Source organism: Podarcis muralis, chromosome 2, assembly GCF_964188315.1.
Source record: "Podarcis muralis chromosome 2, rPodMur119.hap1.1, whole genome shotgun sequence".
Lineage (NCBI taxonomy): Eukaryota > Metazoa > Chordata > Lepidosauria > Squamata > Lacertidae > Podarcis > Podarcis muralis.
In genome coordinates, this window is record NC_135656.1 from 6224672 (window position 1) to 6249001 (window position 24330).

The 24330-nt window shown below is 47.0% G+C and overlaps 1 protein-coding gene across 1 annotated transcript; it reads right to left on the reverse strand.

The window, feature by feature from the left end:
* Positions 1-8292: 8292 nt before the first annotated feature.
* On the reverse strand, positions 8293-18740 carry LOC144326863 (17-beta-hydroxysteroid dehydrogenase type 6-like). The gene is made up of 4 exons (XM_077923810.1): positions 17131-18740; positions 15228-15486; positions 14606-14763; positions 8293-9645 (listed from the first exon to the last, which is right to left on the reverse strand). Exons 1-4 carry the CDS (start codon positions 17441-17443, stop codon positions 9428-9430), a joined length of 948 nt encoding a protein of 315 aa, XP_077779936.1. The 5' UTR covers positions 17444-18740; the 3' UTR covers positions 8293-9427.
* Positions 18741-24330: the final 5590 nt, after the last annotated feature.

Sequence of the window (24330 nt, forward strand, 5' to 3'; positions counted from 1 at the left end):
ACCAACCAACCAACCAACCAACCAACCCACACCTTCCGTATTCTCTTAGCTTTCACCTCTCTCCCCCTGCTTTGTGGTAGCCTGCCTAGGTTTTCCCAGAATTTTGGGAGAGCCAATGTGGTGTAGCGGTTAAGAGCTGTAGACTTGTAATCTGGTGAACCGGGTTCGCGTCTCCGCTCCTCCACATGCAGCTGCTGGGTGACCTTGGGCTAGTCACATTTCTTTGAAGTCTCTCAGCCCCACTCACCTCACAGAGTGTTAGTTGTGGGGGAGGAAGGGAAAGGAGAATGTTAGCCACTTTGAGACTCCTTCAGGTAGTGATAAAGTGGGATATTGAATCCAAACTCCTCCTCCTCCTCCTCCTCCTCCTCCTCTTCTTCTTCCCCTTGAGTATATCGGACACAGTTCTCAGTCCATGTTGGGTCCAGTCCTCTGCCCCCCTTCCTTCTGGATTGTGGGTCAGGGCCTCCAGTCTCATACCCCCAGTCAATTTCCCCAGCTGCTTGAAACACAGGACCCCAGCTGCTTCCTCTCTGGCACATGGGGAATCTCCTCCCTGGACATCCCCTGCCCCATATTCCAACTCAAAATCATCTTGCCACCAGGCTTTATCTGGGGGCACTTCCTGTGGAAGCGTTTAAACGATTCCCTGTTTGAGTATATGCAGCGACAAGCGGGTTGCTAACTCATTTGAGTCCTATCAATAATTATACCTTCCTAGTTGATAATCCCTCTCTGTCCCTCTTAAAGAAAACACATATGAATCTGAATCATATTAACATAAACTACTTTACTTTCAGAATCATTCAGGTTGACAGAGTGGCTCCTGAAGGCAGGTTTAGGTTACATAACAGATAAACTATATACTAGATAGTAGTGAATCATGAGAAGACTGCAACCGAGCAGTTACCAGTTAAAACTCCGAGCAGCAACCAACCATCCGACCAACTGACAAAACTACCTGCCACATAGAGGCAGTTAGTCGTCTTGGAATGTTGGACTAGACTGACAGCTTTATATCCCACACTTCCTTCAGAATCCCTGGGCCCACCCCACCCACATGGTGCAGCCAAACTCATTGTAATGGTTCAAGGGGTTGCTCGTGCATAAGCCGGTGGCCACACCTGGCTGGGTTGCCTAAGTGAACCTTTTCTGTCCGGACAGCCACTCACCCGTGGCTGTCTCTCTCTCTTTTTTTTCCCCCAAATTTTTTTTTATTTCCAATATACACTCTTTTAAAATCACATACTTACCGAACAAAGCAAAAAACACACAAAAAAACACTCAGAACAGTAAACAATATAAACAATAATACATCAAAACATGAAAACATTTATCCAAAAGTACTAGTTGTCATATCGTCGTTCCGACTTCCCTCCACCACGATTTAAGCTATATCACATTAATAACCGTCTTGCAGTTCCTTCTTTCAACCTTTGTCTTTACCTCACAGATTCTATAGTTCGCCTACTGTTATTTTAATGTTGCCTAAATTTTTTTCCATGTAAGATATAAATTTATTCCAATCATTAATAAAATTTTTATTACTCTGATGCCTGATCTTCTGTGTCATTATTGCTAACTCCGAATACTCAAATAGCTTGTTTTGCCATTCACTAATAGTTGGGATTTTAGTTGATTTCCAGTTTTGTGCCAACAGTATTCTGGCTGCTGCCGTTGCATATTGGAACATGGTCTGGTCTTCTTTCCTAATCTCCTCACCGATCATTCCCAGAAGAAATGCTTCTGGTTTTTTTGGAAATGTGTATTTCAGTATCTTTTTCAATTCGTCATAAATAGAACCCCAAAACCTCCTCACTTCTTCACATGACCACCACATATGATGGAAGTCGCCCGCTTTTTTCTTACATTTCCAACATTTTTTGTCTCCAGTTTTAAACATTTTTCCCAGCTTGACAGGGGTAATATGCCAGCGATACATCATTTTTTCTATATTTTCTCGGAGGCTAACGCATGCTGTAAATTTCATATCTTTTGTCCAAAGTTTCACCCATCTCTCATAATCTAAACTATATCCCAAATCTATGGCCCACTTTATCATGACCTCCTTCACCTCCTCGTCCTTAGTATCCCATTCCAGTAATTGATTATACATTTTGGATAAAAGCTTACTTTTCCCTTCTAATATTTCCACCTGGAATTTTGATTTTTTCTCATTCATCCCTATTTTTTTGTGTTCATTCCATAGGGCATTAATTTGATGAACCTGTAGCCACCCTATTGACTTATCCTTTAGTTCTTCATACGATTTAATTCTCCACCCTTTATCCGATTTAGTCAGGAGATCTTCGTAAGTCCATCTTTGGGTTTTCATATTTACATTTATAATTGATGAGATATTAACTGGCGATAGCCACCAAGGTATGCCCTTTTCCAACAGTCTTTTAGTTCTATTCCACCCGTGGCTGTCTCAATCGCTGGCAGAATCCGTCAGTGGGTGTTTCTTAAACTTCTTCCAGCAAAGAAGTTCTTTCACGCCCAGTCTCCTCCTACTCTCCCTGCGTGGAAGCCTTCTGCGCAAGGAAGGCGTAGGCAGCGGAGGACCCTTCCTCCCCCCGCTGGTCCCCGGCAAGGAGTCATGTGACTCCCTCTCAGATTCCCCCATCTGCCCCCCTTCTCCACTGGAGCTGAGCTGATTCCCTTCCCCAGAAGATGGGCTGCCTCTCCCAATCCCGGGACGCTCTCTGGGATCCCTCTGGAGCCCTCTCTCTCCCTCCGGCACTGATGGCAGTTCCCTGACACCCACCTCCTCCTCAGGACCCCTCCCACCCCCGGCACCATTTTCCGACACAACCTCCTCTCTCTCCTTGGCCAACGATGCGGGGAACCCCCTGAAAGAGCTATCATCCTCTTCTGAGGATTCAAAACCAGCCTCCCATCCGCTGGGATCTCTTCCCACTGGTTGAACTTCCCAGTCTGATTCTTCGCCCTCGGATACCTCCTCTCCCTCCTCTTCTGAGGCAGGAAAACCCACAAAGTCCCCTTCGTCATCTGTGGGTCCAAATTCTTCCTCCCAAAATCTAGCTAATGGTTTGGGCTTATCCGGGAACAAACTGTGGAATTCTTCCACCAGATACCCGTCAGTGATTGATTCAGCCGGGACCCATGTGTTTTCCGACCGGGGTTCCCCCTCCCAGGCTACCAAGTACTCTACCTGGCAACCTCGCCACCTTGAATCAAGTATTTCCGTGGCTTCGTTACAGTGTTCCCTCTCCTCGACCTGCGGGTGGATGGTGACCCCTTGCTCCCGTCCCGGGAATTCCCGCCCCTCCCTGTACGGCGAAAGTAGGGACCTGTGGAACACCGGATGTATCTTCATGCTGCCAGGCAACTTGAGTTTAAATGCCACTGGGTTCACCTGCTGCATTACCTCAAAGGGCCCCAGCCGCCTAGGCTGCAACTTCTTGCACCCTCCCTTTAGGGGCAACCCTTGGGATGACAACCACACCCTGTCTCCCACCTGTATAGCCTCCCCCTCCCGACGGTGCCTGTCCGCCTGCCTCTTGTAAACTTCCTTGGCCCGCTCTAAGTTCAGCCTGAGTTGCTGGTGTAAGGCCTCCATTTCCTCCACAAATTGCTCAGCCGCAGGTACACTCCATCCTTCCTCCCCCTGCCCCGGGAATGCCCTGGAGTGACACCCATAATTGGCCATGAAAGGGCTCATTCCCGTGGACACATGTTCAGCGTTATTGTACGCAAATTCAGCCAAAGCTAATTTCTCTACCCAATCGTTCTGTCTCTCGCTGACATAGCAACGTAGGTACTGCTGGAGTATGCCGTTCGCTCTTTCGGCTTGTCCGTTGGTTTCCGGGTGCCTCGCCGTCGAGAAGCTCACCTCGACCTGTAGCAAGCTCATGAGTTTCTGCCAGAACCGGGAAGTAAATTGTTTCCCGCGATCCGAGATTACCCTCAATGGAGCCCCATGCAGTCTGAAAATGTGATCCACAAACAGTCTGGCTGTCTCCTCTGCCGTTGCTGCATGTGAGCACGCTACGAAACGGCACATTTTTGTCAGTAGATCGACTACTACCATGACCGCTGTCTTTCCCCTCGACTTGGGCAGATCTGTCATAAAATCAATGGACACCACCTCCCAGGGCCTTTCCGGTGTGGGTAAGGGTTCCAGTAACCCCGCGGGGGCAGCCCTTTCCCCCTTTGCCCTCTGGCATCGGTCGCACCCCCGTACATATTCTCTTACGTCTTCCCTCACCTTTGGCCACCAGAACTGCCTGGTGACAAGTAACATGGTCTTGTGCTGTCCAAAGTGCCCAGCTGTTGGGTTGTCGTGGAGTTGTTTAAGTACCTTCCCCCTCAAAGTCTCCCCCGGTACATACAGCGCCCCCTTATAGTACAATAGCCCTTCCTTTTCCTCGAACCCTCCATTGACTTCCCTTCCGTCCCTGAGTTCCCTGATTTTCACCTGAGCAAACTCATCGTGCCTGGTGAGCCCTGCCAGTTCCCGTTTCCCAACCAACGCTCCCCCCCACACCCACCGATCCTTGGGGAACACGTGCCTGGTCTCTGGGGGCCCCTCTCCTTCCATGTACTCCGGTTTCTGGGAGAGAGCATCTGCCCTTACGTTTTCCTCTCCCGGCACATATCGGATCTCGAAGAAAAACTTGGCGAACTCCTGGGACCATCTGATGTGTCTCTGGTTGAGCACTCGTGCGGTCCGCCAGTATTCCAAGTTCTTGTGGTCCGTTCTGACCTGGATCTTGTGCCATGCCCCTATCAACAGATGTCTCCATTGCCGAAATGCCGCATAGATGGCAAGCAGTTCGCGGTCATACACTGTGTAGTTTTGTTCTGACTTGCTCAGCTTCCTTGAGAAAAAGGCACACAGCATCCAGTTCTGCTTGTCCCCGGGCTGCAAAAGGACTGCTCCAATGGCGTGGTCGGACGCGTCCGTCTCCAGCCTAATGGGCTTCTCCGGATCCACGTGAAGGAGCTGTTCTTCCGAGGCAAACACCCTCTTCAGTTTTTCAAAGGATTGTTGGGCTCCCTCTGTCCACGCAAACTTCTTTTTGCTACTAAGACAATCCGTTATGGGCGCTGTCAAGTGAGCGAAGTTCCTTATGAACTTCCTATAGAAGTTGCTGAAGCCTAGGAACCTTTGCACATCCTTTCTGTTTTGGGGGGCTTTCCATTCCAGCACTGCCTTTACCTTGCTCGGATCCATGGCTAGTCCCTTGTCTGACAGCCTGTATCCCAGGAACTCGACCTCCCTGGCGTGCAATTGGCATTTTTCCAGCTTGACTCACAACTGATGCTTCTTCAATCTCTGTAGCACCTCCCTGACGTCTCTGACGTGTTGCCTTTCATCGTCTGAATAGATTAAGACGTCATCCAAAAAGGCTACGCAATTCTTGTACAGCAGGGGCCCCAACACATGGTGCATGAATGCTTGAAAGCAGGCCGAGCCCGATTGCAATCCAAATGGCATCACTAAGTACTCAAAAGCCCCCAGGGGGGTGAACATGGTCGTTTTCCATTCGTCCCCCTCCCTTATCCTGATCAGATTGTATGCCCCCCTGAGGTCCAGCTTGTTAAAAATCTTTCCCTGCCTCACACGTGTCAAAATATTGTCAATCCTGGGCATTGGGAAAGTCACGGGTTCTGATACCAGATTCAGGGCCCTGTAATCCACAACTAATCTGGGCTGATTAGTCTCTTTCTTGTCCACAAAGAACACTGGACTGCCCCCCACCGCCTTAGATTCCCTTATGAAACCTCTCTTCAGGTTCTTGTCAATAAACTGCCGCAGCTCCTGCATCTCCCGGTCGGACATGGCATACAGCTTACCCACTGGTAACTGAGCCCCTGGAAGCAGGTTGATTTGGCAGTCAAAGGGCCTGTGGGGGGGGTAGTTTGTCTGCCTCCCTTTCACTGAAGACCTCCTTCAAATCAGGATATTGTGGTGGCACCTGCCCTTTTTGCTCCAGGGCCAACCCCGCCACCCTGGCTACAGTCATCCTTGGTTCCTTCCCTCCCAGACAGTGTTCTGAGCAGTAAGCTGACCCAAAAGTGACCGACCGCTGATGCCATGACACCACCGGGTCATGTAGTGCCGGCCAGCTCATTCCCAGTATTATTGGGGGTCCTGCCAGCGTGGCAACGTGAAAGGCAATGGTTTCCGTGTGCCTAGCAACCCTCATTCGCATTGGCGGTATTTGGTGTGTCACTTCCTCTCCCAGGAGCTCCCTGCCATCGATGGTGGTCACCTGCAAGGGAAAATCTAGTGGCAACAGGTGGAGTTGGTGCTCCAGAGCGAAGTCTCTGCTGAAGAAATTACACGAGCTGCCAGAATCTAGCAGTCCCTCCACCTTGACGGGGTGCCCGTTTGGGAGTTCTAGCACCACCTCTATGGCTACCGCTGCCTTGGGGGGGTCAGGCTGGGGCACTTCTATTGGTTGCTGACCTGGCTGCTGGCCCCGCTGGTTGGCAGCCAGGCGTTGGCGTTTCCCTGCGCCTGCCCCTCCTCCCCCTTCTCGTTGTGGCCTGCAGCCCCCATCATGCCTTGACAGGCCTTTCGTTGAGGGCAGACCTTTGCAAAATGTCCCGGTCGCTGACAGAGGAAACACTTCTTGGTAGTTTTCCACTCCTTCACCTCCCTTTTCTGCCCTTCACCGGTGTTTGAAACTTCGCGCGCGCGCTGCATCAATTTCCATCGGCTCTGCCGCCTGGGAAGGCTCCCTCGGCATTTCAGGAATGCGGTTGTCATGGAAACATTCCGCCCTTATCTCCCGCTTCTCCTGAGCCTGCACTTCCTGGCGTACCCCGATCGCAAGCACAGTCTTTATGAGTTCATCCATCGACCGCGGGCGGGGCGCTCGGGACAATTCACTTCAGGGGACAACCCCCCCTCAAACAACATTTGCATAGGTTCAGATCCCACCCGAGCTTGTGGACTAACATCGTGAACCGCGACCAGTAGTTCCTGACAGACAGGCTCCCCTGCTTGCACCCCATCAGCTCCCGGCGTGTCACGCTTTGCTCAACCTCGCTGGAGTACATCGCGTCCAACGCCTGATAGAATTTCTTGAGATCTTTCAATGCATCATTCTGCGTCGCCATTAGGGGCCTGATCCATTCACACGCCCCATCCTGCAGATGTCCCACAATGTAAGCCACCCTCTCCCCGTCATTGGCAAAGTCATCTTTCTGCAGTTCCAAAGCGTACTGGATTTCCGTTCGGAATGCATTGTAGTCCTGGGGCTTTCCACCAAATTTGTGTACCAGCCCCTGAACCTTCCTCCCTATCGGGGTGGCTCTGACCTGTGCATCCTGAGCCCGTCTCTCCTCCAGCCGCGCCGTCTGGGTAGCAACATGCGTCTCCAGGTCTCGGTTCCTCTCTACCAGACCTCGCATCAAGGCTTCTTGCTCTGTTCCTCTGGCCGGCTCTGTTTGGCTCATCATGCTGCCTCTCTAGTACTGCGCACAAGCAACGTCAAGGACTGACGGATTGCTGTAATGGTTCAAGGGGCTGCTCGTGCGTAAGCCGGTGGCCACACCTGGCTGGGTTGCCTAAGTGAACCTTTTCTGTCCAGACAGCCACTCACCCGTGGCTGTCTCAATCGCTGGCAGAATCCGTCAGTGGGCGTTTCTTAAACTTCTTCCAGCAAAGAAGTTCTTTCACACCCAGTCTCCTCCTACTTTCCCTGCGCGGAAGCCTTCTGCGCAAGGAAGGCGTAGGCAGCGGAGGACCCTTCCTCCCCCCGCTGGTCCCCGGCAAGGAGTCATGTGACTCCCTCTCAGATTCCCCCATCTGCCCCCCTTCTCCACTGGAGCTGAGCTGATTCCCTTCCCCAGAAGATGGGCTGTCTCTCCCAATCCTGGGACGCTCTCTTGCATCCCTCTGGAGCCCTCTCTCTCCCTCCAGCACTGATGGCAGTTCCCTGACACTCATTCATGAGAAAGTCATTGGGACACTGAGGTTAACCCTGAGATAATATCATGATCCTGCCTTTAACTCAGTGTACTTTGGGGATCGACCAAAGGTATTAATTTGTTTACTGGAACTATAGGCCAAATGCCACATCAAACAAGCTTTTCAGTGGTGCATCTGTGTGGTGTGAGAGAAATCCTTACTGAGTAGGACATTACATTGCAACAGATAAACATTTTAATAGACTTCTACTCTAGAATTCCAATTGTAATGCAATAAAATACATTGTATATATAAAGATATAAAAGAAGCTATAAACTACAATAAAAAACAACTGAGAACTCTATCATAGAATCATAGAATCATAGAATCATAGAGTTGGAATAGACCACAAGGGCCATCGAGTCCAACCCCCTGCCAAGCAGGAAACACCATCAGAGCACTCCTGACATATGGTTGTCAAGCCTCTGCTTAAAGACCTCCAAAGAAGGAGACTCCACCACACTCCTTGGCAGCAAATTCCACTGTCGAACAGCTCTTACTGTCAGGAAGTTCTTCCTAATGTTTAGGTGGAATCTTCTTTCTTGTAGTTTGGATCCATTGCTCCGTGTCCGCTTCTCTGGAGCAGCAGAAAACAACCTTTATCCCTCCCCTATATGACATCCTTTTATATATTTGAACATGGCTATCATATCACCCCTTAACCTCCTCTTCTCCAGGCTAAACATGCCCAGCTCCCTTAGCCGTTCCTCATAAGGCATCGTTTCCAGGCCTTTGACCATTTTGGTTGCCCTCCTCTGGACACGTTCCAGTTTGTCAGTGTCCTTCTTGAACTGTGGTGCCCAGAACTGGACACAGTACTCCAGGTGAGGTCTGACCAGAGCAGAATACAGTGGCACTATTACTTCCCTTGATCTAGATGCTATACTCCTATTGATGCAGCCCAGAATTGCATTGGCTTTTTTAGCTGCCGCGTCACACTGTTGGCTCATGTCAAGATTGTGGTCAACCAAGACTCCTAGATCCTTTTCACATGTACTGCTCTCAAGCCAGGTGTCACCCATCTTGTATTTGTGCCTCTCATTTTTTTTGCCCAACTGCAATACTTTACATTTCTCCCTGTTAAAGTTCATCTTGTTTGTTTTGGCCCAGTTTTCTAATCTGTCAAGGCCGTTTTGAAGTGTGATCCTGTCCTCTGGGGTGTTAGCCACCCCACCCCCCCGGTTTGGTGTCATCTGCAAATTTGGTCAGGATGCCCTTGAGTCCATCATCCAAGTTGTTGATAAAGATGTTGAATAAGACCGGGCACATAAGATCATGGCACATTGCAGTTGCTGCAACGGGTAGCAAAATGATTGAGTGGTCCAGCAAGAGCTTCAGCAATTCTCAAGTGGTCCGTGGGAAGAAAAGTATCAGAACCACTGGTTTAGAACTTCAGAAAAGAGAAACAACAGAACATCGTTAATAGTGCAAAGACTTCCTTGGTTCACTTGGAGAACTGAGATGTTTCTTCAGAATATTCTACACGGCTTGTGCTGGTTTGGGCCAGATGCATCTCCACAGGAAGTCAAGAATGGAGTCTGGCAAGTAAGAGAGAGGAACGTAGAAGAGTTTGGCATCCCATCCTGGACAGTAGCGGATGCGAGGGGAGCAGGAGGTCAGGGCATGTTCTATAGAGTCCGTGACCGGTTGAAAGTTGCTGCTGCCGGTGAAGGAGAAGAATTTCAATAATTTGAGACCTGTGATATAGGAAACAAGAGTAAAGTTAGTGGTACAAAAATATATATGCATTTATTTCTGCATTTATTTATTTATTTAATTTGTATGCTGCCCTATAACTTCACATGAGATAACCTAAATATTTTGGGTTCTGAAAGGATATGTTAGCTTCTGGATTTCTCTGCCTAGGAGATCTAAATCTAAGGAGGGGCATTGGGAACATATTCTGTTGCTTTAAGACAGAACCTTTAGCAGCAGCTGATTGTTGTTGTTTAGTCGTGTCCCACTCTTCGTGGCCCCATGGACCAGAGCATGCCAGGCACTCCTGTCCTCCACTGCCTCCCGCAGTTTGGTGAAACTCATGTTGCTAGCTTTGAGAACACTGTCCAACCATCTCGTCCTCTGTCGTCCCCTTCTCCTTGTGCCCTCCATCTTTCCCAACATCAGGGTCTTTTCCAGGGAGTCTTCTCTTCTCATGAGGTGGCCAAAGTATTGGAGCCTCAGCTTCAGGATCTGTCCTTCCAGTGAACACTCAGGGCTGACTTCCTTAAGAATGGATAGGTTTGATCTTCTTGCAGTCCATGGGACTCTCAAGAGTCTCCTCCAGCACCATAATTAAAAACCTTTAGCAATAGGTGATTAGACAGTGTCAATATGTATTTCAGTCAGTAAGTGGGGCTCAATGGTTGTATCTAGGTGAGGGTTGCCATATGCCGGGTTCAGGCCCGGGCAACCCACTGGCAGAGGAAGAGGTAGCACGATCCCGGTGGGGTGCCATCGTGGCTGCTGCCCCCCGCCACACCCCCAGGACACACGCCCTGCCCCAGCCTGCCCCCAGCTGCTCTCCGCCTCCCCCCTCTGTGCCGGAGCATGAAGCTCTGCCACTGGGGCGACCTGGCTGTTCTCCCTCTCTGCGGCTTTTAAAAAAAGCATAAACTGGTCTCCTTTCTTAGAGCTGCCTCCCAGGATCAAGCGGGTAGCGGACACTGTTTTGGTGTGGGTGTCTGTGCATCTTTCTCCCTCCCCCCCCCCCCGAATCTCTTCCCTTTTTTCCACTGGACTCGACCGTGTGTGTGCTTATGTGTGTATAACTGTCTCTTTGTGTCTCCTCTCCATCTCCCACAACTGATTGTGCTTCCCTTTCCGTGCAGTAAACAAGGAGCCCAGAGCAGCACCCTGCTGGCCCCACCCGCCCAAGGTCCTTTGCTCCACAACTGCAGTGTTGGGCTGTGTTGGTCTCCCACCAGGGCCATCTCTCTCTCTCTCTCTCTCCCTCCCTTCTATGTGTCTCCTTATGTATCATATATGCTAAATTGAATCAAAGATCAAACGACAGGATAGGAATGGGTGTGATTTCATATCTCTCCAGATACAGACCTGAACGTGTCACATTAGCTCAGTTCTGCCCCCACTCCTAACTATAATCAGCATTGTAAATAGACTTCATGCCCCCCCCCCATCTCCATCAACCTCAGTCACTAAAAGGGCAAATGGTTAAAAAAAAAATATATTTAGGATATTGGCCAGTACAGTGTACAAAATTTAGCCTTGTATGTTTTTAAAGGGGGGGAGGGGGGAGATTACACACACACACACACACACACACACACACACACACACACAAACACGTGTCAGTGTGTCCATTGGAGGGGGGATGTTGTTGTTGTTTAGTCGTTTAGTCGTGTCCGACTCTTCGTGACCCCATGGACCAGAGCACGCCAGGCACTCCTGTCTTCCACCACCTCCCGCAGTTTGGTCAGGCTCATGTTTGTAGCTTCGAGAACACTATCCAACCATCTCATCCTCTGTCGTCCCCTTTTCCTTGTGCCCTCCATCTTTCCCAACATCAGGGTCTTTTCCAGGGAGTCTTCTCTTCTCATGAGATGGCCAAAGTATTGGAGCCTCAGCTTCAGGATCTGTCCTTCCAGTGAGCACTCAGGGCTGATTTCCTTCAGAATGGAGAGGTTGGATCTTCTTGCAGTCCATGGGACTCTCAAGAGTCTCCTCCAGCACCATAATTCAAAAGCATCAATTCTTCGGCGATCAGCCTTCTTTATGGTCCAGCTCTCACTTCCATACATCACTCCTGGGAAAACCATGGCTTTAACTATACGGACCTTTGTTGGTAAGGTGATGTCTCTACTTTTTAAGATGTTGTCTAGATTTGCCATCGCCTTTCTCCCAAGGAGCAGGCGTCTTTTAATTTCGTGACTGCTGTCACCATCTGCAGTGATCATGGAGCCCAAGAAAATAAAATCTCTCACTGCCTCCATTTCTTCCCCTTCTATTTGCCAGGAGGTGATGGGACCAGTGGCCATGATATTCGTTTTTTTAATGTTGAGATTCAGACCATATTTTGCGCTCTCCTCTTTCACCCTCATTAAAAGGTTCTTTAATTCCTCCTCACTTTCTGCCATCAAGGTTGTGTCATCTGCATATCTGAGGTTGTTGATATTTCTTCCAGCGATCTTAATTCCGGCTTGGGATTCATCCAGCCCAGCCTTTCGCATGATGAATTCTGCATATAAGTTAAATAAGCAGGGGGACAATATACAGCCTTGTCGTACTCCTTTCCCAATTTTGAACCAAGCAGTTGTTCCATATCCAGTTCTAACTGTAGCTTCTTGTCCCACATAGAGATTTCTCAGGAGACAGATGAGGTGATGGGGCACTCCCATTTCTTTAAGAACTTGCCATAGTTTGCTGTGGTCGACACAGTCAAAGGCTTTTGCATAGTCAATGAAGCAGAAGTAGATGTCTTTCTGGAACTCTCTAGCTTTCTCCATAATCCAGCGCATGTTTGCAATTTGGTCTCTGGTTCCTCTGCCTCTTCTAAATCCAGCTTGCACTTCTGGGAGTTCTCGGTCCACATACTGCTTAAGCCTGCCTTGTAGAATTTTAAGCATAACCTTGCTAGCGTGTGAAATGAGTGCAATTGTGCGGTAGTTGGAGCATTCTTTGGCACTGCCCTTCTTTGGGATTGGGATGTAGACTGATCTTCTCCAGTCCTCTGGCCACTGCTGAGTTTTCCAAATTTGCTGGCATATTGAGTGTAGCACCTTAACAGCATCATCTTTTAAAATTTTAAATAATTCAGCTGGAATATCATCACTTCCACTGGCCTTGTTATTAGCGATGCTTTCTAAGGCCCATTTGACTTCACTTTCCAGGATGTCTGGCTCAAGGTCAGCAACCACACTACCTGGGGTGTACGAGACATCCATTTCTTTCTGGTATAGTTCCTCTGTGTATTCTTGCCACCTCTTCTTGATGTCTTCTGCTTCTGTTAGGTCATTTCCACTTTTGTCTTTTATTATGGAAATCTTTGTACAAAATGTTCCTTTCATATCTCCAATTTTCTTGAACAGATCTCTGGTTTTTCCCATTCTATTGTTTTCCTCTATTTCTTTGCATTGCTCGTTTAAGAAGGCCTTCTTGTCTTTCCTTGCTATTTTTTGGAAATCTGCATTCAATTTCCTGTATCTTTCACTATCTCCCTCGCATTTTGCTTGCCTTCTCTCCTCCGCTATTTGTAAGGCCTCGTTGGACAGCCACTTTGCTTTCTTGCATTTCCTTTTCATTGGGATGGTTTTAGTTGCTGCCTCTTGTATAATGTTACGAGCCTCCATCCATAGTTCTTCAGGCACTCTGTCCACCAAATCTAAATCCTTAAACCTGTTCCTCACTTCCACTGTGTATTCATAAGGGATTTGACTTAGATTGTATCTAACCGGCCCAGTGGTTTTTCCTACTTTCTTCAGTTTAAGCTTGAATTTTGCTATAAGAAGCTGATGATCTGAGCCACAGTCAGCTCCAGGTCTTGTTTTTGCTGACTGTATAGAGCTTCTCCATCTTTGGCTGCAGAGAATATAATCAATCTGATTTCGATGCTGCCCATCTGGTGATGTCCATGTGTAGAGTCGTCTCTTGTGTTGTTGGAAAAGAGTGTTTGTGATGACCAGCTTGTTCTCTTGACAGAACTCTATTAGCCTTTGCCCTGCTTCGTTTTGAACTCCAAGGCCAAACTTGCCAGTTGTTCCTTTTATCTCTTGACTCCCTACTTTAGCATTCCAATCCCCTATTATGAGCAGAACATCCTTCTTTGGTGTCACTTCTATAAGGTCTTGTAAGTCTTCATAGAATTGGTCAATTTCAGTTTCTTCAGCACCAGTAGTTGGTGCATAAACTTGGATTACTGTGATGTTAAAAGGTCTGCCATGGATTTGTATCGAGATAATTCTATCATTTTTGAGATTGCATCCCAGTACAGCTTTCACCACTCTTTTGTTGACTATGAGGGCCACTCCATTTCTTTTACGGGTTTCTTGTCCACAGTAGTAGATATGATAGTCATCCGAACTGAATTCGCCCATTCCCGTCCATTTTAGTTCACTGATGCCCAGGATGTCAATATTTATTCTTGCCATCTCATTTTTGACCACATCCAACTTACCCAGGTTCATGGCTCTTACATTCCAGGTTCCTATGCAATATTTTTCTTTACAGCATTGGACTTTCCTTTCGCTTCCATGCATATCCGCAACTGAGCGTCCTTTCGGCTTTGGCCCAGCCGCTTCATCAGCTCTGGATCTACTTGTACTTGTCCTCCGCTCTTCCCCAGTAGCATGTTGGACACCTTCCGACCTGAGGGGCTCATCTTCCAGTGTCATAACTTTTATATGCCTGTTGTCTTTGTCCATGGAGTTTTCTTGGCAGGGATACTGGAGTGGCTTGCCAGGTCCTGCTCCAGGTGGATCACGTTTGGTCAAAACTCTCCACTATGACCTGTCCATCTTGGGTGGCCCTGCACGGCATAGCTCATAGCTTCTCTGAGTTATTCAAGCCCCTTCGCCACGGCAAGGCAGTGATCCATGAAGGAGAGGGGGGATGTAGTCGGGACTTATTAGCACATGCTTTAACTGCAGGCTTTCGCACATTGCAAACCAAACTGAATTCTTCCCCCCGCCCATTTCTACTCACTGCGCTCAAAGTAGCGCTGCCCATAGGCTTCCTTGATGTCAGAAGGGGCTTGGCTCCATGCATTCTTGTAGCTCTCTATCATGTTTGACTGAATGGGTGTTTTGAAAGAACCGGGTTCAATAATGCTGACTCGGACCCCGAAAGGATGCATCTCTCGCCTGAATTGAGGAGGAAAAATCAAGAAACACGTCTTCTTACTGAACCAGAATAATAAGGAAGATCATGATTTGGCTTCCATGGAATAGAACATCTTTCCTTGAAGAAGAAGAAGAAGAAGAAGAAGAAGGGAGAGAGGGAGATGTGGTGAAATGCAGCTTCCTGTCTTCTTCTGTCTTGAGGCACCAGGGCATTGTCTATGACCCGGCATCAGGCATATTCAGAGGCAGCCACCAGGAGGTTGGTGCTTACAACTCTTGCTGGCACATTAAATTGTTTCCTCAAGAAAAAGAGCTGACTTAGGTGTGCAAACCCCTGCTGATTACTTGGTAAGTCTCTGGTGCAGTCCACATGTCCCAGCACCTGCTCTTTATTCATTGCTGTCCTCTCCTTGAAACTTAGCTGGAGAAGCAGACATCCCACTAAAGCAAGGAGAAAGAGGAAGATACAGAACTATCATGTTTACCTCAGGATGTCAGAGAAGGTTTCCACGCTGTACTTGGATGCGGTATAGGGTACTCCAAAGCATGCCAATCGTCCCGCCATACTGGACATGTTGACCAACCTCCCTCTGGCTCTCCTCACCAGGGGCAGCATGTGTAGCGTCATGTCAACCATCCCAAGAAAGTTGACACCGATCATCTTTGCAACACCATCTTTGGTCAGCCACTCACTGGGAGCTGATGGGGCAGCAATGGCTGCATTGTTCACCAAACCCCAGAGCCCTGTGTGAGAAGAAAAAATTATTCTTATTGTTCCAGGTTCCCACCTGCCCTAATAATTGGATATACACAATTCTTTGGAAATGTGGGTATATCTGCATTCTTGTGAGTGCTGTGTGTGTGCTATGCACTATATGCCAGGGATGACGCTGTTAAGTCAAGGCACCCATCTTAACTTCTATCCCACACATCTTTTGCTCACTTAGTGCACAGACACTCTTGCAACTTCCGTCATTGCCCTCTGTCAAATGAGCACAGCACTAAAGTGGAGGATAGTATGGAGCCCTGGGCATCAATTTGCACAGCAGCCACCTGATTTCCCTGCATGCTATCAGAGAATGGAGTCTGTAGTTTGGGCCTACGTTTTGCACAGGTTGGTTAGGAGATTTTATAGTGAATTTGCTATAAAATTAATAAGACATAATACGTGTAGAATATAGCATGCATGGAACACTGAGAGGGTGTTTATGAGAGGGCGATGAGAGGAATAACTAAGAAAGAGGGGTTTGTATCATTAATAAATTATTTATATCATTTATTAACAATAGTACAATAATCTCCCTTCTTGTCTCAGTCTCAGCAGCCACTATTGAGAAGTTATCTTAATCTTTAGATTGCATCAGGCAGCATTTCTGAAGAAAGGGAGGGAACACATATCTCCTCCTTCTGAGTCATTTTCCTGGTGTGGATTGCAGCTCCTCCCAGCTGCTCTTAGGAGGAAAAATTCAGAGCATCACCTGCTTGTCAGTTAAAGTTACCATTTTGTACCATCACTTACGGCTTTTCATATATGTGCTTTAAAGAGCAGTTTGATCAGTGGACATTATCAGGTGTCAATGTTTCTCTTCACACCACAAGGAGCTTCACCTGCTGATGTCACAAAATAAGCTGCTGTCAAAGGCACAAAGCAAATGTCTTTCAGATCAGTTGGCAACCCTAGAAGCTTCTTATTGAGGTTGAATTAAGCTGATTGCATAGTTTTAAATTTTTTTTTTTACTCACTGATATTTGGATATTTGGATATTTGGATTAATTGTTTCTAATAAGTTTTTTGAATATTACTTGTTCATTTGATATATTTAGAGTCACTTTGGCGACATTGTGTGGGAAAGTGGAATAAAGATACAGATGATACAGAAAATCCCTGGCCTGATCCTTCCAGAGGCACTGGCTAATCAGTTTGAGGTTCTTCAACTGCTTGCCAATTTAAATTTAAATTTTAAAAATATAATTAATTTTTTTTAATTAAGATTAAAATCTTGCAGCATTGATTATGCTCTCTTGTATCTGTAGACATTATCAGATAGGAACATGTATCTTCATACAAAATGAAGTTTCACTGTGTGACTTCACAGAACAAGCTGCTGTCAAAGGCATGAAGCAATAATCTTTCAGGTTATTTGGCAATCCTAGCAGCTCTTGACAGAGGCTGAATTAAGGTGACCCCATGGAATTCTTCCCCATTCATTGCCTTATTGATTTTAGTTGTTTCTAATACTTTTTTAAATGGTCATACTTTTTCGTTTTGATATATCGGGAGTCGCTCTGGCTACATTTTGTGGGAAAGTGGAATAAAGATAAGCAGATGATGATACAGATAATCCCTGGCCTGATCCAGAGCATGGAAACAAAACAACAAAAAACTACCTTTGTTCCCCACTTGTTCTTTCACCCACTCCGTCGCTGCTGCAACGCTCTCTGTGCTGCTCACATCCAGAATGGTGGTTTTCAAGCGCTCTGAGGTGACCTTCTTCAGCTGCTCTGCCCCCTTCTGGGTGGTACAGGTTGCCAACACCCGCAGGCCCCGGGCATCCAGATGCCTGGCAAGGTGGTTCCCAAAGCCAGAGGAACAGCCGGTGATGAAGACATATTTCTCCGTCAGGTTCTCCACTGTCTGTCTCTCCTGGTACCATCGGTGAAGGAAGTAAAGCCCCAGCAGGGCAGCCAGGTAGAGCCACATGGCTGAAACCTGCAGGGAAGAAGCTTGCAAGAGTGAGGGCACACAGGCACCTAGCAAGCCTTGGAGAAACCAAATCCTAACTCCTGCTCCACCATGAAGCTTGCTGCTCTATTTATCCTCCCTTGCAGTGTTATTGAGGGGAAGGAGGAATTTTGCATGAAGCAATGAGCTGCTTGGAGCAGAGGCAGGCTAAAACAAATATAAATAATAGGTTTAGGTAGCTTTTTATTAACTGTACAGCTTAATAAAGAGGAACAGTATGAGCCTATCTACATCTATAAATTTTGTGCAAGCTCAGCATCAGCAGCCAACAGATCGTATGCCTTATTTTGCCATTATTGCACCACATATTGCACCAGACGGATCTGAACCAAAGAGAAGGGGCCATGCCAATGTCCTAGCATTGCCCCCCCCCCCCCCGCTTAGGAAGGCATGTTTGCCTCCTTTGATGTTACTTTGGAATCAACTCCAAAGGGTAATTAGGAGTCCTTTCCATCTCACTAATTTGTCGCTTGCTGGCAGGAGAAGGAGAGCTCCAACATTAAACTGTTTTGCTCCATCAATCGCCTCTTTAGGGGGAGGGGGCTGGGGGCACTGAACCCTCCAGGCTCTCCCTCGGCGAAGAGACCCCCCAAACTCGGCAAGCCTCCAAAGGGAATACTGACATCGGAGAACATCTCGACATTGCTCCACCATCCACCGCTGCTGCCTTCCCATTGCCAACCCTCAATCCGTCTTCCTCCTCCCGCCTCCCAACGGCTTCTGCTTCTGCCTTTCTTGTGCGTGTGTGTCTTTCGTGTCGGCTTTGGAGCCGTTGCCTTTCTGGTGAAAAGCATGTTATGCTCTCTGGGGCTGCCTCGGGCCCGGGAGCAACAGGAATAGGGCCTGTGATCGATGGGTTGGACATATCTGCTGTATGGGGAAAATATAAAAATTTACTTGAACAGAAAACACCTTGGTGGCTTTCCCCATTAGAAGTGATATCTTTGAAAAAAGCAAATATGAGAAGTAATAGGGTGACATATAGAGAGCTGTTAACCGAGGTGGAACATCAGGTGAAACTGAAAGATTTTGAAGAGATAAGGGATTTATTAACAGATTGGTTACAGTTTCACCAATTAAATGATATCTTTAAGACAGACAAAAACAAAAAGATCTGTTAGAAAACAATTTGAAATTATTGTTGAAAATGTATAAATTGCTCTTGGAATGGTATGCAAAAGATGAACAGGTTAAATTTGTAATGATACACTGGGCAATGGATTTGGGGCATAATATTCAGGTTTCAGATTGGGAAAGGCTATGGAAAACAGATTTGAAATTCACAGCATGTTGTACGCTGAAAAAAATTTACTGTAATTTTCGCTCCATAACACACACTTTTTTGCTCCTAGAAAGTAAGGGGAAATGCCTGTGCGTGTTACGGAGCGAATGCACTGGATCGGAGCCGTGGCTGCCGTCAGTCAAGCAAAGCGGGAGCCGCTTGCAGGGCTTTGCAGGGCTTTGCACGGCTCTAGCTTTGCTTGCTTTACAGCCAGGAGGAGGGGCTCTCTGAAAGTAAGCAAAGCGAGAGCCGCTTACATGCTCTACGAGGCTCTCGTTTTGCTTGCTTTAAAGCGACCTACGGAGGAGCCGGGAAGGAGGGAGGGAAGGAGAGCCATGGCAGCAAAGCGGGCAGCAGCCGCTTACACGGGAGGAGGGACAGACGGGAGCCATAGCGAGCCGGGAGGAGGCAGGCGGTTCAAAGCCAGCAGGCGCTTTTAAAGTAGCCAGTAACAGCTGCTGCAGCCTCAGCTAGCAAAGGTCCGCGCGCTCTCTAAACGGAGCAATGAGGCTGCAGAGGGACAGCAGGGCACAGGAGGGCTTGGATCAGGAAGGATAAAATTTAAGCAACCAGCAGCAAAAAAACACCAACCTGGAGCTCTGAGCAGTGAAAGCCAGGAAGTAAAAGACAAGGCTATCCCCTGCTTCTCAGCTGTTTTCAGGCAGGATAGATTTGAGCATTGTCTGGGTCCTAGTGCCCTATCGCTTTTTTGTGCTCCATTCTATTGCTGCTGGTGGCTGCTTATCACTCAAACTGAACCTGATACCAGTAGCCACGTGTACAAACAAAGTAGAAGGCTGCAAGGAGGAGCGCTTTTACACAGCTAATGGTGAATCCCCTGCAATCCAAGTCCTCCTCACTTGCTCAAATCTATTCTGCCTCAAAACAAGGAGCGGAAGGAACAGGCTGCAAACTGTTAAATGGAAAAAAAACCCAGGCACAGGGCAAATACCTTAAGTATACCTTTAAAGCAACAGTGCTCTTTTCCTCCCTGCTCAGCTCCCTGCTCCCCGAAAAGCTCCTTCTCCACACACCCCACGTGTGCTCCTTGTCCCTTGAGTGCTTTTCCTTCCCTCCCCACTTAAAACGTAGTTACAAAGCACGGATCCACATGGATCCTCAGGATTTTTGCACTGGGTCACCCCAAATTCACCGTCAGATCACATGTCTGTGGCCACAGCATGAACCACAAAAATCATACATCCACTGTTTCGTTTAGAATATTTTCTTCTTGTTTTCCTCCTCTAAAAACTACGTGCGTGTTATGGTTAGGTGCGTGTTATAGAGTGAAAAATACGGCATATGAAAATCATGTACCGGTGGTATTTGACTCCTAGCAAGTGAGCAAAAATGTATAAAGCAAGTACAAATACCTGCTGGAAATGTAAAGAAAAAGAAGGTACCTTTTATCATATGTGGCGGTCATGTAAGGTAGTAAAAACTTTCTGGGAAATGATATACAGTGGTACCTTGGTTACATATGCTTCAGGTTACAGACTCCGCTAACCCAGAAATAGTACCTTGGGTTAAGAACTTTGCTTCAGGATGAGAACAGAGATCGTGCGGCGGTGATGCAGCAGCAGCAGGAGGCCCCATTAGCTAAAGTGATGCTTCAGGTTAAGAACAGTTTCAGGTTAAGAACGGACCTCCGGAATGAATTAAGTACGTAATCAGAGGTACCACTGTATAATAAATTGAAAAAAAAGTTTAAAATAACTTTTGTAAAAACAAACAAACCAGAAGTATTTCTATTAGGAATTGTAGGCACCTATATTCTAAAGCAGGCATAGGCAAACTCGGCCCTCCAGATGTTTTGAAACTACAATTCCCATCATCCCTGACCAGTAGTCCTGTTAGCTAGGGATGATGGGAGTTGTAGTCCCAAAACATCTGGAGGGCCGAGTTTGCCCATGTCTGCTCTATACCATCTAGATGGATTACGGTCTTCAAGCATAGAGGTTGAAAAGGAATTTGATGTTGTTCTGTAATGTACTTTCAGCCAGGCCTTGGTTATAATGAGCCATGTGTTGGTTTCCATCAGATGAACCAGGAAGGGACCATCCCCAGGCGGGCGATGGGACAAATATTTCTTGGCATCCTTAACTGGACAAGGACCGGACTCACCAGTGGCTGGGAAGAAGATCCCCCCCCCACATACTGAGCAAGCTGAGACCCTCAACTCCCATGCCCAGGGGGTGCAGACTGTGACCGGGGCAAACCGGACTGGAATGCCTGCTGTGTCATGCACCCATACTCCTAGGTCGACCCCTGGGACTGGCTGGGACTGGGATCCTAGAAGGCTGGAATTGGGAGAACAAGGCACCAGAGGAATCAAAAGCCTCGCTCCCTTCACTCGTGTCAGAAGGACCATGAGCCTCAAAAACAGTAGACAAGGTGGAAGGACCAGGCTGTCTTGGATGCTTTAGCTGAGATTCCTGCATTGCAGGGGGTTAAACTAGATGACCCTTGGGTCCTTTCCAGCTGTATGATTCTATGAATGCCAGAGTCTTTCTGTTCAAAGATTGGGGAGATGCTTAACAATACAATATATAGACTTTGTAGCAGGTTTGCTTGCAAAGTGCTGTAAGACTGAAGATTTGAGGCTGGAACTTCACATTTTGCAGTATCTGACTGCAGTTGTGAAAGAAGGGGTTGATTTTCAAGGGGAAACCAGTGAGAGGAGAGATAGCGCTTAGATTTCCTCAAATGCTTTCTTTCTCACTGGGGTTCCAGAAATGTGATTGCCCAGAAGTGAGCGTGACAACAGAAACCCCTTCTGAACCAAGGCTAGACACTTCTAGGTGCTGAGGATTTGTACAACTGTACTGCTTAATAGTCTACTATTTATTTTCAAGAGAAGATACTGGTACATAACAAAGAGTCTTCTGGCATCCCACCGGGATTAGGTGGCACCTGCCTCCTCTGCTCTGCATCCGTCTTCCTTAGCCTGGCCCATCACATAACAGAACTTGTCTTAATTTGATGCTCACCTGGTTTGGGCAGTTTAATGGAGTGTGGTTGTTTTTGTTTCATATTTTCATGGATCTACTGATGACAGTGTTGCAGGCTACACAAATCCAGAGTTCTTGAATGTTAATAGTGTGCGCATAACCAAGCAATGGAGAACCAAACCAGGCTATTCTAAAACTTTCTTCAATTACTGATGAGTGTGATAAGAGTAATATTCTAACCCATTCACAACTCTAAACTAAAAGGTCCCTTTTGCTATAAGAACTGACAGGTATCAGGAATTGCCTCTTATTTGCCCCAGGGTGTGATGGGTGGAATACAGCTATATCTGCGAAGGACCACTGACGAATAAGTAGAAATGGATTTTTTTTTGCTTGCAGGTTTGCACCAAGGCAAAATAAATACCTTTCAGGCCTGTGGTCCAAATCGAAGGCTGCATTCTTGGGAGTATTGGCAACTAGTTGGAGCTTAGCTCCTCAAATTGCCCTTGTCATCTTTTCTGTCTAAACCTGTCTCTTAAACACGCCCCACCCCGCAATGCATGTGATGTGAGGTAATTCTGTTCTGGGAGAAAGTACATGCTGAGACACTGTGAATGTAGCTGGTTCTGCTGGCTTAGACAATGATACTTCCTGCAAAATGTAAGGAAAGGCTTCCAAGCAGGTAAGATGATGCTCTTGTTTTGTATTTGGCTTACTTTGAGGAGCTGCCAAAACAATGAAATTGTTAATTGTGAGTTATGGTCAAAATGCCTGCAGCCGTCTTACATCAAGTGAGTGTATTTCACCATGTTTCAGAAAGGCGACTGGACGTTCTCCAGGGTGCCTTTTATGGTTGCCACATCCCAAGCTCCAAAGGAACCAGAGGCTGCTCTACCTGTCAGGTGTAACTTCACAGATATTAATGAGCAGTTGGTAAGATTTATAAGCCTTTTATTACAGCATCATGTTGCAAGCACAAATACACAGCTCTTCGCAAGGAGGCAGTTGCCTCGTCGTGAAGGCTGCTCCCCGCAAGGCCCTTTCCACCTGGCCTAGGGGGTGAGGCCCACACTCACCAGCCCTACTGAAGAGGCGCCTGCTGAGACTGGAGGGACGTTGCTATCCCTGACAACAAACCCTAACTATTGGATTCTTTTGCCCCATCTTTTTGTGCCTGCCAAACAGTCGTGTCATGCTTATGGTAATATTTTATTCTCTTGTTAATTAAAGGTAAAGGTACCCCTGCCCGTACGGGCCAGTCTTGACAGACTCTAGGGTTGTGCGCCCATCTCACTCAAGAGGCCGGGGGCCAGCGCTGTCCGGAGACACTTCCGGGTCACGTGGCCAGCGTGACAAGCTGCATCTGGCGAGCCAGAGCCGCACACGGAAACGCTGTTTACCTTCCCGCTAGAAAGCGGTCCCTATTTATCTACTTGCACCCGGGGGTGCTTTCGAACTGCTAGGTTGGCAGGCGCTGGGACCGAACAACAGGAGCGCACCCCGCCGCAGGGATTCGAACCGCCGACCTTTCGATCGGCAAGCCCTAGGCGCTGAGGCTTTTACCCACAGCGCCACCCGCGTCCCATCTTGTTAATTATGCTGGTTTAAATGTGCATTTTATATTTGACTTGACTTAGCAATTTTTTTTGTAGGTTTTTAAAAATATTTAATATTTTGTGTTAGTTTTGTTTGTGTTAAATATGTATTCTGTAGTTGACCTCCTTTGCAATGTTTTATTTGAAAATTTTGAGATAATATTTTAGCTTTCTGTTAATTATGTTGCTTTGACTGTGTACTCTATATTTGACTTTCTTCAGAAATGTTTGATTCTGGATTGTTTTATTGATGTTTTAATAAACCGCTTTGAGATTTTTCTTAAAAATATAAAGCGGTATAGAAATGAAATCATCATTTGGACCTCCAGGTCCGAGGGGGGGAGAATGAAGGAGGAGCCATATTATTGTAAAAGACCAAGGAAGGCCAAAGGCCTGACAGGGAGGACACAAAGGAAAACAAGAATGGGACTAAGCTGGAAGTTAGAACATTTGGGACATTCAGACTTAAAAGGATTAAGAAACAGAATTTGAGTTTTACTCTTAAATATAGAGGTCTGAATGGAAGAAAAATGGACTTTCTTGAGATAGAGCTTTTTTAAGATTGGGTGTTTGAAACTAAAGATTACCAAGAAAAACCGGCAAAGTGGAGCTGAGAGAGATTTGGACTGGACGTGAGGTCTCCAGGCTGATAGCAGTTAAACTGATGGATATTGGGGATCGATACCGGGAAAGGGGGGAGGGAGATTTGGAATCCAAAGGGTGTAAAATTATATTTTGAATCTTTTCTTTTTCTTTATTTCTTTTAACTATGTGTGCATTAAAAAGGGGAATTCGTGGAAGGGAATGGGGGTCGTTCTTAGGGGGGGGGAATTTAATGTTGAAAGAAGGTGGATTTTTAAGGGGAAGTGATTATATAAGATGAACTAAATTGAATATTGGGTTAAATATAATAAGTTTTAAATTTGGGGTAAAAACTTGTGGAACTAATCTAATGGAAATGGAATACAAGAGGGGGAGGGGTGGGGAAGTCCTGGAAAGATGTTAATGAAAATAAGG